Genomic DNA, 18,848 nt, shown 5'->3' with positions numbered 1-18,848 from the left:
CCATAACTTTAAAAATCTTTATTTAGTACAAATGCTGATAAATTTCATACATTCAACTGTTCTCTAAAATGCATAATATAATTAAAATAAATAAAAGGCACCATCTATACTCATTTCTAATGTAAATATAATCATTTCTTCTTAAACCATCTGCTTTTACAAAAATACTTCTTTTATAAGCATATCATTATCACAATCCTTTCATCACTTCTATACCTTCCAATTGTTACAAATCACGGAAAATGAAAGATTATGCAAATTGGTCAACCGTGTGAAATAGTATTTTGTACTTTTAACTTGACGATCCATTTCCCTTGATTTTGCAAAATTTTGATACAGCATGATTAAAATATTAGTATAAAATATAAATATATTAGGAAAAACATTATTATATAGTTTTAACATATAATATTTATACTTCTACATCTACAAGGCCTATTTGATAAACAGTTTGGTCGTTTTTAATTGATTCAATCATGGACATCGGTTTAACCGAAATACAATTTAAAGAATGCCCACGCAATTGTTAAAACAGTGCAAAATAGTGACTATAAATATAGAAGTAGTTACTTTAAAAACTACGCAACTTTTAGATCTACTTAACAGATCAACATATCATAAAACTTTTCTTATTGCAATTAGATAATATAGATAAAATATATAGCCATTGTAACATATGTATATATATATAATTAAAATGTTAATAGTATGTTGTATTAAACTAGAATAAACATTTGGTTTCAAGTTAATTAGATAATAACCAAACTTAATAAAAAAAAAACAAAAAACAAATAACACTATACAAAAAACATACAAGAATTAACGATAAAAACAATGTATTTACACACTTTCATAATGCCTAAATCACAAATATGCTCTTACCCATTCACCAAATCACCTCTCAAGCACCATAAGCTGTGCTCTACAATTTTCTTTATTTTGGAGCAATTTCTAAAAAAGGCATAAATTAAGAAAGGAATATTTATGATGTAGCATAATTAAGTTGCCGTTAAAAATTTTAATATCAATGCCCATTCCTTGAATATGTGCCCTAAGATAAACTTCTCACGTACACAATTCTTGATTAGTATTAGTCTTATTGCTTTTTGTTCCTAACCTAAAATGTAAATTTGTGATGTTAAAGAAACAGTTGCACAAAGAAGACTATGCTACACTTCAAAAAGGCAGTAATGCTACATCATAAAAGTAAAACAATTAACAATATGACTAATTGATTTTTTGAGTATTGGCGGCCACTTCGGCGAGAGTGGCCAAACCAAATAAGTCACTGCTCACGTCATTCGGATAGGAATCGTGCGGTTCCAATCGAATAATATTATTCTTATTTTTCCGCTTCTTCGAACCGACCAAGCAATCGTTTTCGGTTTTTGGTAACTTTGTAACTTTGGCCTTGGTTATGCTCGACTCGGATTTGCTACGAATCGACTTTCTCTTCTTACTGTCCTTCTTGCGTTGCATGAATGCCTCGTAGCTCAAACTGGGAAGCTCGGCGATTCGTAAATGTAAATTGAAATCGGACTGTAGCTTGAGTAGATTGGTGTCGTCCGAGTTTTCGGATTCTGTCCGTTTTCGTTTTAACGCCTTGTTTACTATGGCACCGTCGGATGTTTCGCCGATATCTTCTAGTTTGGTATTGGTGCGTTCTGCTAATCTTTTGATAGTTTCGTTTAAGTCTAATTTTGGTGTTGCTGTTTCGGTTTTGTTGTGTACCAAGTGTTCGATTTTATTACTTAAAGCATTATCGAATTTATTGATAATATCAGGTTTGTATTGTGTGAATCGTTTGATTTGCTTAGTTCCTAGTAGCTTGCCTTCCATCATAAACTCGGCGTACCTACGCCCCTTACAAGAACGACCCGATTTTCTTGTTTCCTTAGTTTCATCTTTTGTTTCTTCATCCATGCCAGCACCTTTATCTGGAAACATGCTATCCACAACCTTATTCATCAACTCCTGCTGTGTCATGTTTTCGGGTTCGTGGAAACCATTGTTCGGGTCACAGTCAGGTGTGTCTTTTATGAATGTGTTTTCATTATAATCAACCTCTGCTTGCGACTTGATTCCAAAAATATCCTGTGCAACGTTATTATTGTCACTCTCACTAAATTCGTAAAATTTTCGTTTTTTTATTGGTTTGGGTGGAAAAGAAGTGGTAATTGTATCTGTACTTGGAGTTATCAACAATTGCTTATGTTTTTCACTATTATTTTCTACATCGACATTATTATTATTATTATTATTGAGGAATGAGTTTGTGTCCATCGCTTCACTTGCGTACGTATTATGACTATCTGGAGTTTTAGTTGTGGAGCAGTTAGTTTGCATTAACGATGTCAAATTTCCCAACTGTGTTTCATCTGCCAGTTTGCCTGGAGTAAATTCGGCAGAAGTTGGAGTTGTGTGTGTAGGGCTTGCTAACGGCGACGAAATTTTGTAAACACTGATTGGACGTGTGTTTAGTGTTCGCAGTGGTGGCGCTGGAAGTTTGTACCATTTGAAATCCGGATTGGCGGAGAAGAACGCATCTTTGTACTAAGGAAAAAGAAAGGTAATTATATTCAAGTTGCAATACTAAAATATCATGAGCATTCAAATAATTGTATTTACTGCCAAGTTGAGTAAAATAACGAACTTTGTTATTTGAAAGCAGCATCATTTTGCTTGGAGAATGATTAAAAGAACACCTCCAGTGATCAGGGTCTATAAAATTCATAACAAAGCTAAGGAAGTCGCTCCCCCCACCTCTTGGGAACAGAGGGACGGCACGAAGAGCGGACACGAGGTTTTTTCGGAAATCCCATTCGCGATTCAGATTAACAGTGAGACCTCTGGTGGCAGCGCATTGTAATTACTATTGGTCGTATAAGCCCGCCATTTTGTTTATTTACAATGACCAAACGTAATCAATATTGTAGTTTTTAAGGCTGTAAAAGTAAATGCACTTGCAAAAATTTTATTTGCAATCATGTAAATCCACCATAAAGAGCAAGGATAGTTTAAAACGTCAGATCTTATCAACGGTACTTTAAAAATTTTAAATGTGACCAGTGAAATTATGCAACCAATAATAAGGATAATTTAATTAATCATCGTCTAACGCATATCTGCAGTCTTTAATTGTGAACAGTGCAATTACACTCCAAAAAATAGGAGATATATAGGTCATTTTTTGACACACTCCACTTTGAACTTCTGTCACTGCTATCAGTGCAATTACTCTACAATTTAACGTTCGCTTAAAGCGTCACCTACCAAAACACAACCTTCTCAAACATTTGATTTGTGAACCATGCAATGGCGCTACACACGATAAGCATAACTTACATACAATTGAAGGAAATTACGTGTACTCTGTGCGAATAGATATGCCACAAATAGTAAGAAAAATTTAAATCGTCATTTATTAAAGCATGACACATCAGAAAATACTGAGCGTTTAAAATTGTGGTCAGTGTAATTGTGCCATGAACAGTATGACTGTTTTAAAGCATAATCGACAGAAGGAAATGTCGGCGAGTTGTTGTAAAGTTGTACGAATGCGCTAGATATTGAATCTTTGTTTGTAATTGGGAAATTCAGTTCATTGTGTGTTCAAGCTAATTGAAAACAGCCTCGACTCCTTAAGAAAAAGGCCTTTCAGGTGGGATAGGATGAAAGGGTTATATTTTCAAGTCTCAAAAGCGGCAGGATAAATAAACTCAATTCACATTCAAATTAGTACAATTTCACTTAAAAGCCTGCAAGGATAACCCAATGTTTACAAACGGCTACCACATATACATGTCTGTGTAAATTACACCAGCGCCTCTAGTACTGTTAACCTGAATCGCGAATAAATTCGTAGCAGGTGAAGGAGGGGATATACGAAAGCCCCCATACTATTGGGCGCGATTAGTTCCGCCTGCGGCAATTATAAATCAATTTCTTTTTTGCCACCACTTCGGGAAGTCATCGAGACCGTTTTATATGGTCTGCATTGCATTTATTTTTTTTTAATGTGGCCCAAATGATTAGAAATATGAAATGTGATTAGGGCTTTGTAAAGAAAAATAAAGTGATCACTAAAGTCACGGTTATACAGGGTGGAACATGGTGTTAGTTAAACTAATATTTTTATTTTGTCAAATAAACTAGTTCAAAATAGTAGCTTTATTGCAACCATGAACGGGATGGGAAAACTCATGAACGAAATATGAATCAAAACATTTTTGAAATGTAACCAAAAAAAATTGTTTTGCGACAGTTGCATCTGAAATTTTTTTAACACAATGCTATTAGGAGTAATTGAAAGTAGATAACAAAAATTGTACATATAACTTTACATGTAAGGATCATTCCGATTCCTTAAACAATACAGTTTGTAACGCCATCTAGAGTGACCTTGTATTAAAGGTTTACAGAAATTATTTAAAATTCCTCACAGCATTCCGGTTCGTACGATGCAGGTGTCTACAGAATAGATAAAACATGAATTATTGCCAATGCCTTCTTTAAGGACAGTATGACCAATACATGTAATAGGTATAAACGTTTGAAGAAACAAATCGAGAGATTAGGGAGGAAAATCAATAAAACAAAGTCTTAATAGAAAGGCTATGTTATAAGTAACACAAATTGTATGTTTGTTTTTTACCCACAATTTATCTATGACTTGCAACTTCGATGACTATTACTCATAGGAAAAGTGTGCCATAAACTTAACAGTAATGAATCATCGGCTTCGAACGAACAGTTTTTGATTTATTGCCACATAATTTAAACAAATATATATAAATTTTGATAAAACCGAATGTGTATGCTAAGAATCAACATATGTATAACTTTAACCAACAGATACAAGCATGTAAGGTATACTTTTTTAATAAATGATAGATTATTATTAATTAATTTGGGTAAATAAACAGCGAGTGATAAGATTACAAGACCAAAGTGTGTGCTATTTTTTATATTTGAATCTATAATTAATAAACAGATAACAGAAGCTAGGTACAGTAAATAAAATTAGTATTGGGTAAGATAATGGAACAAATTTCCTAAATACTGGGCATTGGGATTTTGAATGTATCTACTACCACCAAATTTGAGAAAAGAAAGTGATTATCTATGTCGATCTCCAGTGTTAATAATAAAATAAATGGCACCCCGTACGCACCATCACTTCTAATTCCAGCACTGCAAACTGCAGGGGGTATTGTTTCTCTAGGTTAAAACAATGCCGGAGATAAGAGCGAGCCACCCTGTAGTGAAAAATATACATGCTGTAATTTCGGTTTGAGGATGTGTTTGTCAATTCGGGCGACGGAGCAGTGTTTCATGTATCGCCGGGAAACTACGATATGGAATTGATTAATGGAGGTGGTCTCTACTTTAAATACGAAAAATAGGAAATAAACGATGCTGTTTTTGGCGTCGATTGTAAAAGCGTATGCCATTGTTGCGCTAAATTTTGATGGGCAGCTTATTTGTTCACCCCATGCTTGTGTCCAAATGGCAACTATAGATGGTTGCGCATCTGTAGAAATTATTTTTGAATATACAGGGTGCCCTATTTTAACAGTGTCAATAAATAACTTTTTAAAAATAGAACACCCTGTATATTTTTAGCTGTTTCAATGTCATTTGTTAACCTCTACCACAGATCTACACATACACAGATTGCTAACCTTATGTATTTTTTGGGAAACAAATTTAGGTATACTTAAAAGCGCCCTCTATTGCGGAGCAGTATAAACATGTACCGTTTAAAACTGTAATATGACGCTTATGGATTTATGCATTAGATGTCGCTGCAAAAAATTTAAAGCTAAAGTCACTAAATATAGAAAGTACCGCAATCCATTGGGCTCGTGTGTTAGAGAGAGAACGTATGATTTTTGCCCAAAAATGGCGGAAGTTACCAGATGCTAGTAACTTTAATGTTAGGGATTGTACCACCTGTTTGGAGATATCTGTATATATTTTTATAAAACATGACAGTACTATAAAGTTAGGTTATAAAAAATTACAGCTATTCAGATTTTATTTGTCAATTTTTTTAAGTTGGCAGCAAATTTGCCCAAAAATGGCGGATGATTGCGGTACTTTCTATATCTAGTGACTTTATTTAAAGCGGTAAAGTGTGCATATAATCCAGTTTAATTGTATTTTTACCAGGAAAGTTGTGGGGTAGTTTTGATTTCTTTGATTCTATATGTTTTTTGGGGTGCTGAATCCGAATCTGAGGTTTGCTAACAAAATTTCATGACGCAACATTGAAAAAAATACAAAAAAAATGAAATAGTATATTATATACCACGGGACTGAAGTAGTACTTTTAATCCCGAAGGTAAAGTTTATGGCCCGACCGAAGGGAGGGCCATAATTTACCTGAGGGATTAAGACCACTACTTCAGTCGCAAGGTATATACGATATTTTTCGTACTTCCGAAACTGAAACACTTAATATGTATGGAGCTAGAGAACGCATTCTTTCAAAAAATCGCTGCTTAACAAGTTACCATAGGAACGTTGCGTTGACGTTGGTACGACAATCCCTATGCTATGGTAACAAAAATAATTTGGAAACTGTCATTGCTCGTGTCATAATTTTGGTGGTGGGTGACAAAGGTGTATTTGATATTGATAAAAAGCAGCCAAAGTAGGTATAGAATTGATACCACCGAAATCCAAAAAAACTATATGAGCACCAGTACGATACGTTTAAGAAGTAGTACCGCATACAAAATGTGGAACAACCTACTGAAATTGCCTTGTTAGTAAGTTCATCCTTCCGGGATTTTCGTCTAAATTTAATCCCGGCGGGACAAAAAGTGACACTTCAGTACTTGTCATAATGGAGTGAAGTTGTTACTTTAGTCCCGGAAGTACGAAAAAGATATTTTTTAGCAGTTTTGTTTTGTGCTTACAACTCGAAAAACTATCAACTTTTCGAAAATAACCTCCCTATCTTATATCTTATCGGCGTGGTAAAGAGTGTAACGTTAATGATGGCAGAGATATACATAGTTTGTAAGTATGCCTTTGCAGTTAGCAATCTGTCAAGACCTTTAAAGCCGCAAATAGTTTCCGCCAACTTCAAAAAACCTTCACGATTCTTTAAGAACCTTCCCTATGTTCGTGTTTTAAACGATACATGTTTATACTGCTCCGCAATAGCAATGCAATGCATAAGGTTAGCAATCTGTGTATGTGTAGATCTGTGCCTCTACATTGAAGGCTATTCGCTTTTTGTTTTTTGTCAATGTTGCCATCTTATTAATTTTTTCCAAATAATTCCCCATAAGCAATCCTCATTTTGAAAAATCGTAGCGACTTTGTTTTTTGAAATTAAGAAATACCTTTGAACAGTAATGTTAATTCGAAGAAAGGGCAACACTTTGATAATGAGAAAGTTGGATTTAGAGTGTTCACAAGGAAATGGTAAAGTTTCTGAATTTCAAAGTCCTCAATTAGTTCGTTAGCTAGATTGATTATGGGTCTACCTCATATTCCCACAGTCCTAATGTAAGCTATCTGCATAAACACCTTACAATGATACAGGCACCACATTTGTAAAATACTTTCCTGTGGTTTCTTTATTTTGTAATATTTTGTAGATTTCACAGCAGACAAAAATTGATTTTGTTCAGTTGGTTTAGACACCTATTTGTAAAGGTTACTCTTTAGAATATTTAAGATTGTTTTCAAAATATTGTAATGTGCCTTTCAAGGGCAGAAATCAACATTAAATTGCTTTCTGGATTTGAATTTGTCAGTATTATCTAATTAATGACATTAAAAACACAAACAAATGGAAATAATCAAATAATACACGCACGGAAATGCATACCAATGAATCACAACGCAATTGCAATGAAACAAAGTGGATCATTAACATCGATTATACGTTTATTAGTATTACATTTAATTGTATGTTTGAACCCCTTACTCATTTATTTATCAGCTCACATTCCGGCATATTTTAGATGGAAGGTAATGTTTACAATCTTGTTGATTCACGTAATGTTATAGATAATTAAAGAACGAAATGGAGGTTAATGACCAGTTTAGCTTAGGTTTTTCTAATAAATGAGAAAGTTCGGTGAGAAACACAATCGCAATTGAATGCCAAACTTACCTCTTTAGCTAAGTTTGTGTAGCAACTCTTTTCACCGGTTTCAAGCAGCGCCCACCACTCCCCCAGTATTCTAGTCACCCCCCGATTTTCTAAGTGAGGAAATTTTTGGCGTACAATCGGGCGGTGTTTCTTGCAAAAAATTAGGAACGCGTTCATAGGCCTTCTCGCGTGGTGCGAAGGCGATACGATTTCTTTATCAGGCGTTGTAGGCGTCGGCGATGTGTCCTGCGTTTCATGCTTAAAATCTCCTTCATCCTCGTCCTCCTCATCCTCGTTGCCGTTAATATCCCTTTCGTAATGATTTGTGCTCGCCCAAGAGGTTTTTAAAGGTTTTAAATCTAAACAGAGATTGGCTTTCAGGTAACTTTTTCTCTGACCCAACCCGTTAAGTTCATCGAAATGTTCTTTCGTCCACACTTGATTGATTGTTTCGTTACCGGATGCCGTTTGTTGTTGTGTGCCCATGTTGAAAAGACTGACGATAGGTGCTGTGTCCATTGTAAAAAAATTTTCTTTATGGAAAGGTTTATTTTTTGAAATTAAATCCATGATGTGTTTTAGGTGACAAAAGAGTGGTAGAAATTCTTCATTGTTGTTCCTTGCGTTCTACATCTGTAAAAAAAAAATATAATCAGATAATCTATCTGGCTGAACATTTTTATTCAGACACAGGGCCTTAGCTAGACTGATTTATAAGAGCGGGCCAACATATCTACAGAGCGGGCGGACGAAATAATGATTTGCTGTGTCCCGTGGAAATTTCACTCCCTGTAGAAATTCGTTTTTTTGGAAAATACGGTTCGCATAATTTGGAAGCATAACGCAAATAAAAAAATATGCACATTTTCAAAAGCTTTTCAACAGAACACATGTGCCAACTTTAGCTACTTTCGGTTCAGTGGTTTGGTAGAAAATAAGTGCACAGACAGGTGGACTGACGATCATGGAGATCTGGGTTTCTAGACATCCAAAATGCACATATCTGTCTGAAAAGTGAGAGGTCATTTGTAAGCCTCTTTTATACTACGGGTTGCAAGTGGTAAAAATGATAATAATCTATATATACCATTTATGTACCTACAACCTGGGTTACCACACAATAGACCTTGCTCATTTAACAATAGAAACAAACTATTAAACTCCATCTTTCAACTTAAAACAGTTTCTTAAATTTACATTTTTTTTTTACTTTTAAATACATAAGCCTATAATTTCTTTGTTTATTAAGTTATCAGAAATGTGTTTATTACATTGTTGCATAATCTGCTGTTTTCAAAATAAGTATATGGGGTCCGGTTAAAAACTTATCGTTTTTTAAATGGAGTCAATTCAAAAAGAATAAAAAGAAGTGTTTAAAAAAATTTAAAAAATTGTGTAAATTTTTATTTTTTATTTTATTATTAGAACCTTTTCTTATCTTTTTTGAATTTCTTTGAATCGCTTGAATCTTTTTTTAAATATCCCTGGTGTGCTATAGTTTTGAAAATAGAATTTAGTATTCTGTCTGTTTAGATTAAAATATACAGGGTGTTCCATTTAGAAAGATGAGTTTAGGTCCGATAACTTTTTTTCTTGACCTCGTAAACTTACTATGAAAATGGTAGATTATGAAATATTATTTGTAACAAACAGTTGGCCACCCTATACAGACCAAATCAAATTTATACGCAAACGTTAAGTTGTCCAATTTTAATAGGTGACATGATTCCGATTTCCGAATACTAAGCACCTTTCTCGTATATTTGATCATGCTATGCGTCATATTAGGCAATTTTCACGAGCGGGCAAAGTAGCGGGTTTGTCCGCTCTTGCCCCCCCCCCCCCCCCCACTGGCTATGGTCCTGTTTAGACAATATCCTTGTTTTTTTTTTGTTTTGTTGCAGGTAATGGGAAATTTGGATATGGCTGTCACAAGACTCACAGGTATAATATACAGTGTGCCATACAATAATTACATTACCGCTCGACAATCGTTTGCCTTCTGTTAAACAAGACGGTGGCAAGATTTCCAGATAATAATAAAGGAGTAAGAGTTTCTATCTTGTTTACCTATTGATCAGATTATAAGGCAATATTGTTCTCTCAACATAAATCCTACATGCCATATAGGTAGATCGAATGCACTCTGTAATTTGTAAACCAAACACACTATATTAAGTAAATAAATACTAACTAGAAAACGAGGCGAAATTAAATTAATGTAAAGTATGAACCATCATTTGAGAAATGGTAGGTAACGGTAATGAGTTAATAGGTGTTAATATATTCAACCTGTTGTCTTTGATCCCACAGTTTAATATCTTGAAATGGTTTAAAATAGTTAACCTTGATTTCAGCATAACTTGGTTATAGAGCTCTATAATAACGAGTTTTAATGTCCACCTTTAATAATGAATGCAATAATTATCGGAACTGTATTTATAAAACGTAAGCGCAGTCGGATTAGAAATATCATGAAATAAGAAATTGTGATAGTTGTTGCTGGTACATATTTGCGAATTTTCCAAGAAATGAGTTCGTTGCAATAATTACGTAAGGAAATTAAATAAAATTTCCTATAACAATATTTATGAATACATATAAACAAAATGCGCGGATCAAAAAGTGAAACAGTAGGTAGGTGTAAATTATCATTTACCATATTGATCTATAGGAAGGCATTTCCATATTGGATCGCGCTGGACTTAAATTTAACAATCTCAGTCCAAGCAAGACTTTTGGCATTGAGATTAACTATCATCGGCCATCGCTTTCTATTTTACCTTTCCAACAAACTTTTCTTTTCAATGGTAAAACATAAAATCCCGTTTTTCCCTGTTGCCGTTCCCGTTGGAATTTCGGAAAGTGTTTTATTACACCAAGAACCTTCGCGGGCATACGTAATTGATACGTTTGACCGTTTATGTTTTCGCCTCTCGCGTGAAGTCGACGGTTTGGATTCTTCTAGAGTCGCAGATCTCGCTTTGGTGCCATCTATTAGTTATATTGCGATTTAAAATTTCGGAAAAGAGAACACTTGTTTTTTTGCGTCTTTCCGTAGATTTTTTTGGAAATTACCTTGTCCTAATAATAACAGAATGTTTTTAATGCTTCTGTAACAGTGTCCTCAAACTTTCTGCAAGATGAGATGTGTGCTACGTGATAGCTCATACAGGGTGTCAATTTTAAAACTTGCAGTCGGTCATATTTTCCAAACCAAAGAAGATATTGAAAATCGCGCAAAACCGTTTCGGCGGTATCGAGGGGGAACTAGAATGACTTTATGAGTGACAACCCCCCCCCCCCTCCTCTTCAAAAAACCTTAATGGCAACCACATACTTGTGACACATCGTGGAAAGGTTTCCAGTGGTACCAATAAAGTCAATATAAGACAATTTAAGAAAAATTCAATAATTAACAAAAAAAACTAAATGTTGACATTGAGTGATTATGGCAAATTGGCCAAGAACTTCAATCTGAGCTGCTTCATTAAGCAATCTCAGTTGCTTTCTTTTTTTATTGACTTAGTCACAACATTTTTCATGATTATTTTTTAATTCATATAGTGGTTTTTAGGAGTTGAACATTTCCAATTCATCATAATTTAACCCTCAGAACATCAATCCATATTTATTTAAAGACTTCGATTAAAAGGTTGAATCTACCAATCCACACTTTCACAAAAACCAGTGATATTTGATCCCTCCTGGCTTGTTAAAGAACATTTTGAAGATATATTGTTTAATTATAATTACTGTATGGGGTGGCTTTTAAGGACGAAACTGGTTAATAAATGATAAATTATTTCCCTTAATGTAATTTGACGTTCATTCAACTGATTGAACGATGATTTCAATCGACCAGACGCCCGAATCTACAATTCTAAAGTTACTTTCACCACTAAAAATTAAAAAAGCAACCCTCCGACACAGGATCAACCCTGAAGTAAAACCATCTATACGCTTACAAATATCCACGCTCAAATCCGGATTCGAACCAGGGACCCTCAGTACTGTAGTTCAGCTTCCACTCCACTGCGCCACAAGGGCCGGCAATTCATTGAGACAACGCTTTTTTCTTCCTTATCCATCGTGTCTCAAGTGTATCGTGAAATAAAAAAACAGTCAAAAATCTCCTAGCCTCTTTCAAAGTAAGTCATGAATTACAACTCGACGATTTCGAAAGGCGCACGCATTGTTTACCAACGCGTTACAACAGCTGCGTGTTTTTACTCGTTTTGGTAGTGGCAGAGAAATACGAGTTTTAAAGGTAAGCGTTCGGAGTATCGACTCACGTAAATGACATTCACAATGTTATCAAGACTACTTGTGGTTGAAATAACACAATATCAAACAAACATAAAAGACCACAAAAATGTATGTAGTTTTTCCGTGGTTCGTGGGGTTTGTTTCAGATATGTTTATTATATTGGCTGGTTTTGTAAAACATCCAACCTGGTATGAGCGTAAGAAAACGTTTAACACGAAGTATATTTCTGACGCAATTTACACCAGACAAAGTATCCCGCTGAAGTTCTTAAATGATTTTAATGTGGAAGAAAATATAATTTTTAAAATTTTTGTTTTCCTATTTATAGTATTTATGGTGACAATTTTGAAGAACGTGTAAGACTGACCCCGTCTAAATCATTTTCACAATCTTCAAATTTGGTAATATTATTTATACAGGGTGTCCCAAAAGTGGTACACTCCCAACTTGAAAATTCTAAATGGGACAACCTGTGTTGTGGAAGCTCGGCTCGGCAGCCCTGTTGAAACCCCGCCCACTTAAAAAAATAAAATAAAATGATAGAAAAGAGATCACCACGTTTATAAGGAAGCATATCGTTTTTCCAAGAACAAGAGTGGAAATTTCCATACCCATTAACTGAGACATTGAAAGATGTGCTATTATTTTTGCCTGATTTTGAATGGAAAGGCATAAGATTTCACGAAGCTGAATTTTGGTATCCTTTGTCAAGGCGTATCTAAGACATTATTTCTAACATAAAATTTCGTAGTTCACAGTACTTGACTGTGCTGTGTGCGCATTTATTTTGTATTTAAATATCACGAGTGAAGTGATGTAGTGATTAGGACACGAAACTTCAAAGTGAGAGTACATGGATTTGATTTTCGCACCCGTCAGACCACCTTCGATGTTTTATCGCGCGGGGGATCCACTCAGCCTCTAACATGTGTAACGTCCCATTGTTTTGTTTAATGTACCTACTCTTGGTTTGAGTGATTGACTTAATGCGCTCTTAGTGTGTTAGGAGTAGTTGGTACCATTGCTATTGCGTGGATATTACTTTTGCTTTTGTCGTTGAAATTTTTGCGAAAGATATATTGGAGAATTCCAGAGTCATCACGCTAAAATTGTTTAAATTAATTATCTAAGCGTATTTACGCGAATAGGGAGGACTGTATCCTCCTCAGGTAAAGTATTTCTTTCTTTGTTAACATGTTTCTTTTTAGGTTATGCCATTTGTTTTAATATAATTACCTATCTTTTATTTACCTATTTCGCAACCCGAAACCCATTTATCAATGGGGTACGTACGTAAGGTCGAATTAACTAATTGAAATTGGGTTTGATTTTGGCATTGTAGTTTTTGGATGTATCTTACGTTAACAAGCGTTCCCCACTCCTATCGATGAAAATCCGTTCTCTTATGAAATGACTAACGGCATAATTTGTAGTAGTCCGGATTTTTAAACCATTAGTTCGATCTGTCCTGAGAATCAAAATACGTTCTCTGTGCCAAATGATTCCTTACAAGACTCAATTTCCACCTCTTCCTTCTTTAAGGTTACTTAAACGTTTCGAGGGAAATGCGCCTGCGCAGGCCCAGGAAATGTTTCGACCAAATTCTTCTTTTTCGTTATTAACATTTATTATTTTAAGCCCAAATACAAACGGACAAATTCGTTTCCGTTTAGGATGAAACTGACACAACTTAAAAAGGGGCTACGAATGCTACGATGGAAAGAAAATGTCCTTTCAATTAATGAACATCAAGAAACGAGATACGCATCACTAATAACTTCATCTAAATGGGTATGTAATAATAAATAAAACCTACGTGACCTTTTCTATCTACTACCAGATTACCTGTCGTAGATTTGTTAGATAAGATCCTCATAAAAGTTGACGTGTAGTAAGTTTGAAATTAATGATACAAATTGTAAATTAATATTCAGAGAATGAGATACATTCTTTGTTACACAATATTTATAACAGATTATATGGTTCATTTGCGATGGTGGTGTAGAATATCAACACACTTTATAATTAAGTTTCTATTATACATTCTGTTCAATGTGAATCAATCTCTTCTTGATTGAAGATTTTTTTCTAAATAATTAATCGACAGATAATTGCCATTGTGAATATAAGTCAAGCAGAAAGGACGAACACTGAAATATTACGTAAGTTAATAAGTTATTCGCTATGTTAGGACGGAAATCATAAATCGCAATAAATATAATGTATCGCAATTAATGTAAGTAATGTAATAAATAGGTATATCACCAATGTAAGTAGGTACGGAATCTAGCGGGTCAAAACATATTCACCTTTTGGATATGACGGCAATCCATTTTGACGTTTCTCAACGAAATTGGTAGCGATTTTCTTGTGGTTATGGTATTACTATAGTTGCGTACTGTTGCCGATCTTGGATAATGCACTAATTAATTCATCCTCCTCTTGAACTAGCTTTTAAATGCCTTTTTGTATGTCAATTTTAATATATCCCCATTTGAAAGCCGGATGTGATGAGGTATCTTACTTCCCATATCTTTTTCTCAGACCAGTTCCATCTTTACGGAAAAGAGAACGAGCGACTTCAGGACGTTTGCCTAAGGCACACGAAGTACTCAACTTTTGGACACTTCTCATGGTCCGAGCTTCTATTGGCGACACGACAAAGAGAGACCGAGATTAGAGCTCAGAAACGTTTGATCGCCCAAAGTCAACCACCCCTCAAAAACGCGCGCCGTGCAAAAGGTGGTTAATTTCGTGCCCAGAAGAAAAAAAACAAAACTCCGTCACGCGCGTTTACAAGATCTTTCCGTCGACACCAATTTGAAAACAATCCGACCAATACTGTAGAAGTAGATAGAAAAAAACTGAAAAAAACACCACGATAACATAACACGCTCGGGGATGTCGCCGAGCCCATGGCATAGCCCCGCCCCTAAAGCTGTTAATTACACGGCCCCGGAAGGTACATGTACACTTCTCGTCTTTCTACAAGCTTTCTTCTACGGTCTAGCATTTGCTGCCAGCCAGCCAGCCAGTCGACCAAAGTGAAATAAAAGCTACCTTTTTACAAATAAATCTGCATAAATGCGCTAAAAACCAAAATTAACCATATTCGTTTTTATTTTTTCTGACCCCGTTTGAAAAGATATCAAAAAACAAATAAGGCTCACGCAAATAACACGCCTATCATAATATTTTGACGTATCTCTGACCTTATCTTTTAGAAGCTCCAACATTTGCGATCCGCCCGGCAAAACAGATGCAGATTCGGATTGAAAGGGTATCGATTTATTAAGTAATAGTACCCAATCCACCTGTGTGAACTTGGCCCCCCAACTTTAGAAAGCAATAATTTTCGTGATTGAAATCGATTGCGCTTCGTTTGCGCAAGTTTGCGCACAATTGCATTTTGTTTGCGCGCTGCCGGTTTCAAAATTACGAAGGAATCAAATTTGGGGGGGCCAACTTCACAACTGCCCCCCAAGTTTACAAATTTGACATTTTTTTCTTGAGATCGTTTGCGCTTCGTTTGCGCATGTTTGCGCTACCAATACCTTCGTTTGCGCCCCCGTCGTTTTTGAGTTATTCCAAATTCAAAATTCTATACTGGCCCCCCATTTTTCAAATTTGCCATTTTTTTCCCATTTGATCGTTTGCGCTTCGTTTGCGCACAATTGCATTTTGTTTGCGCGCTGCCGGTTTCAAAATTAGGAAGGAATCAAATTCGGGGGATGCCAACTTCACGACTTCTCTCCAAGTTTACAAATTTCACTTTTTTTTCTTGTGATCGTTTGCGCTGTTTGCGCAATACCTTCGTTCGCGCCCCCGTCGTTTTTGAGTTATTCCACATACAAAATACCATACTGGCCCCCCATGAGCACATCTGATTTGTACAATACGGGATATGTTTGTCTTTACTAGAAGCATCTGTACTTAAAATTTCAAAGAAATATATAATATAAATAAATGTTGGCATTGCGCAGTCTGCGCGCATGTGCACATTTAATGTTTACTATTTGCGATATGTTTGACTTTTGTAGAAGTATCTGTACTTAGAATTTCAACAAAACTATTAATAAATAAGAAAGTTGATATTGCGCAGCCTGCGCATCGTCAAAATATTTTTTTGATCAGGTGCCAGAGCCATATGCTAGTGAATGCAAAAAGAACGAATATCTTGGAAACTGTATGAGTAGTTAAGGCCTCGGACAGACGGACAGGCGGACGGACAGAGAAAGTGGCTGCAACAGCGCACCTAACTTAGTTGTCAAATGCGCTAAAAAGTCATCGTGTTTCATTCCTCTGACATCGTGACTACAGGGACCCCGGAGGTGGGCTACTCAGGCTTGTCAGACCCTCTTCATACAGAATAGAATGTAAGGATAGGTAAAGTTAGGGATGGGAACGGCATTATGCGAAGCTACGTGTACTTGAGGAACCCGCCCCGACAAAACCCAAGACAGAGCAGTCGGCTGCGGGATTCGAACCCACTACCTCCCGCATAGCAGTCGATGAGCGTAGCTACTGCGCCATCCGCTTCGGAGGCACTACGTACAGGTACCGGTGAGAGGTGACGTATTTCTACTATTCATATTCAAATGATCAAAAGAAAAAAAATGGCAAATTTGAAAAATGGGAGGCCAGTATGGAATTTTGTATTTGGAATAACTCAAAAACGACGGGGGCGCAAACGAAGGTATTGGTAGCGCAAACATGCGCAAACGAAGCGCAAACGATCACAAGAAAAAAAAATGAAATTTGTAAACTTTGGGGGCAGTCGTGAAGTTGGCCCCCCCGAATTTGATTCCTTCGTAATTTTGAAACCGGCAGCGCGCAAACGAAGCGCAAACGATCAAATGGAAAAAATGGCAAATTTGAAAAATGGGGGGCCAGTATGGAATTTTGTATTTGGAATAACTCAAAAACGAAGGGGGCGCAAACGAAGGTATTGGTAGCGCAAACATGCGCAAACGAAGCGCAAACGATCACAAGACAAAAAATGTTAAAATTGTAAACTTGGGGGGCAGTTGTGAAGTTGGCCCCCCCAAATTTGATTCCTTCGTAATTTTGAAACCGGAAGCGCGCAAACAAAATGCAATTGTGCGCAAACGAAGCGCAATCGATTTCAATCACGAAAATTATTGCTTTCTAAAGTTGGGGGGCCAAGTTCACACTAGTACCCAATCCAGTAACTACAAAAATTCCATCCAACATGGTGAAGCATCAATTTTTACGTTATCGGTACCGAAACCATACATTTGACTTTTCGTGAAAGGAAATTTAGCTATAAATAAAAAATTCAATATGGCGGAGAGAATCACAATTCAAAATAGAGAAGTTAAAACACTTCATAACATACAACGTAACTTAATACCATTCAGGTATAAACTACCTATGGCAAAAAATTTCAAGACAATTTCCGTGCAAGTAGGTCTAAACCGCAGACGTGGGTTCGGACGGACGGACAAAATGTAAACAATAAAAATGCGCTGAAGGACTCTTAGCAACAACTTCCAAACGAGATACTTTTTGGGTGCATATTTGTAAAATATGTTTGTAACTCGTTCTATCATCCACATCTCATGGCAATTTTCTACATTTCGTTACGGAATTTTTTGGATTCGAATTTTTCTTAAATTTTTTCGATATCGTATGTGGCTGAGTGATCTTGAAATACAGTCCTGACTTTGTGAATGCGTTTGAAAGTTGGCGGCGCCGGTGAGTCGTGGGATGTGACGCGAAGGATTCGATTACGATACGATTTTGTTCATTTAGCAGTTATCGAGCATTCATGTCAAATTGGTGGAAAAGGTTTGACCCACGAGATGGGTGTTAATCGCGAGAGCGTTCGCGTTGAGCGGTAAGAAAAGGTTTTATATATTGGTGGGACAACTCCAATAATCGAGTGTGTATTAGTTGCGGAAAAAAGATGCGGGCGCCTACAGTAGCGAAATTGAGTACGTGTTAAACAAATGCGTAAGGTTTAAAAAAGCGCGAATTAAAGTTTTTAGTGGCCCTCATTATACACAAAGGATAATTTACGGTTTCGAAACTATTAAGATATAAATACGAATAGAATTAAGTTTTAACCCACAAAGAATTGAAATCGTGTGACCTTAAATAAACTTTAATTTCTGAGACAGGAAATTCGTGGTGAATACGAACAACTGCGTAAAACTTAATAATAATAATAACACCTTTATTTGGTTACATATTGCACCTATATTATCAACTAAGTAAACAAAAACAATTACATATGAATACATTGCGAGAGCAATAGTAACTAAAAGGGCGAAGTTCAAATAGTAGTTGTCCAAGCTCCTTCTGCTCTTCCACTTAACCCATTTTTCATAAATATATATTTAAAGAAAGAAATACTTTAAGCTTTACAGAATAATAAATAAAATAAAATTTAGCTAGTGTGTGGTCGCAGTTATACACGTGGGAAATAAATTTTATCAT

General features: G+C 35.7%; 1 protein-coding gene across 2 annotated transcripts in view; it reads right to left on the bottom strand.

Moving 5' to 3' along the window:
- Positions 1 to 458: 458 nt before the first annotated feature.
- Positions 459 to 18,848, bottom strand: part of LOC116168486 — a 30,486-nt gene continuing 12,096 nt past the window's right edge. For both annotated transcript variants that reach the window (XM_031484361.1, XM_031484362.1), the window contains exons 2-3: positions 8,138 to 8,749; positions 459 to 2,553 (exon numbers count right to left, since the gene is read on the bottom strand). In XM_031484361.1, the coding sequence (XP_031340221.1) occupies positions 1,228 to 2,553; positions 8,138 to 8,686 (1,875 nt within the window). In that variant the 5' untranslated portion in view covers positions 8,687 to 8,749 and the 3' untranslated portion in view covers positions 459 to 1,227. The remainder of the gene's footprint in view (positions 2,554 to 8,137; positions 8,750 to 18,848) is intronic.

This window comes from Photinus pyralis, unplaced genomic scaffold (genome assembly GCF_008802855.1).
Source record: "Photinus pyralis isolate 1611_PpyrPB1 unplaced genomic scaffold, Ppyr1.3 Ppyr1.4_LG4, whole genome shotgun sequence".
Lineage (NCBI taxonomy): Eukaryota > Metazoa > Arthropoda > Insecta > Coleoptera > Lampyridae > Photinus > Photinus pyralis.
This window is presented reverse-complemented; position numbering and strand designations above follow the sequence as displayed.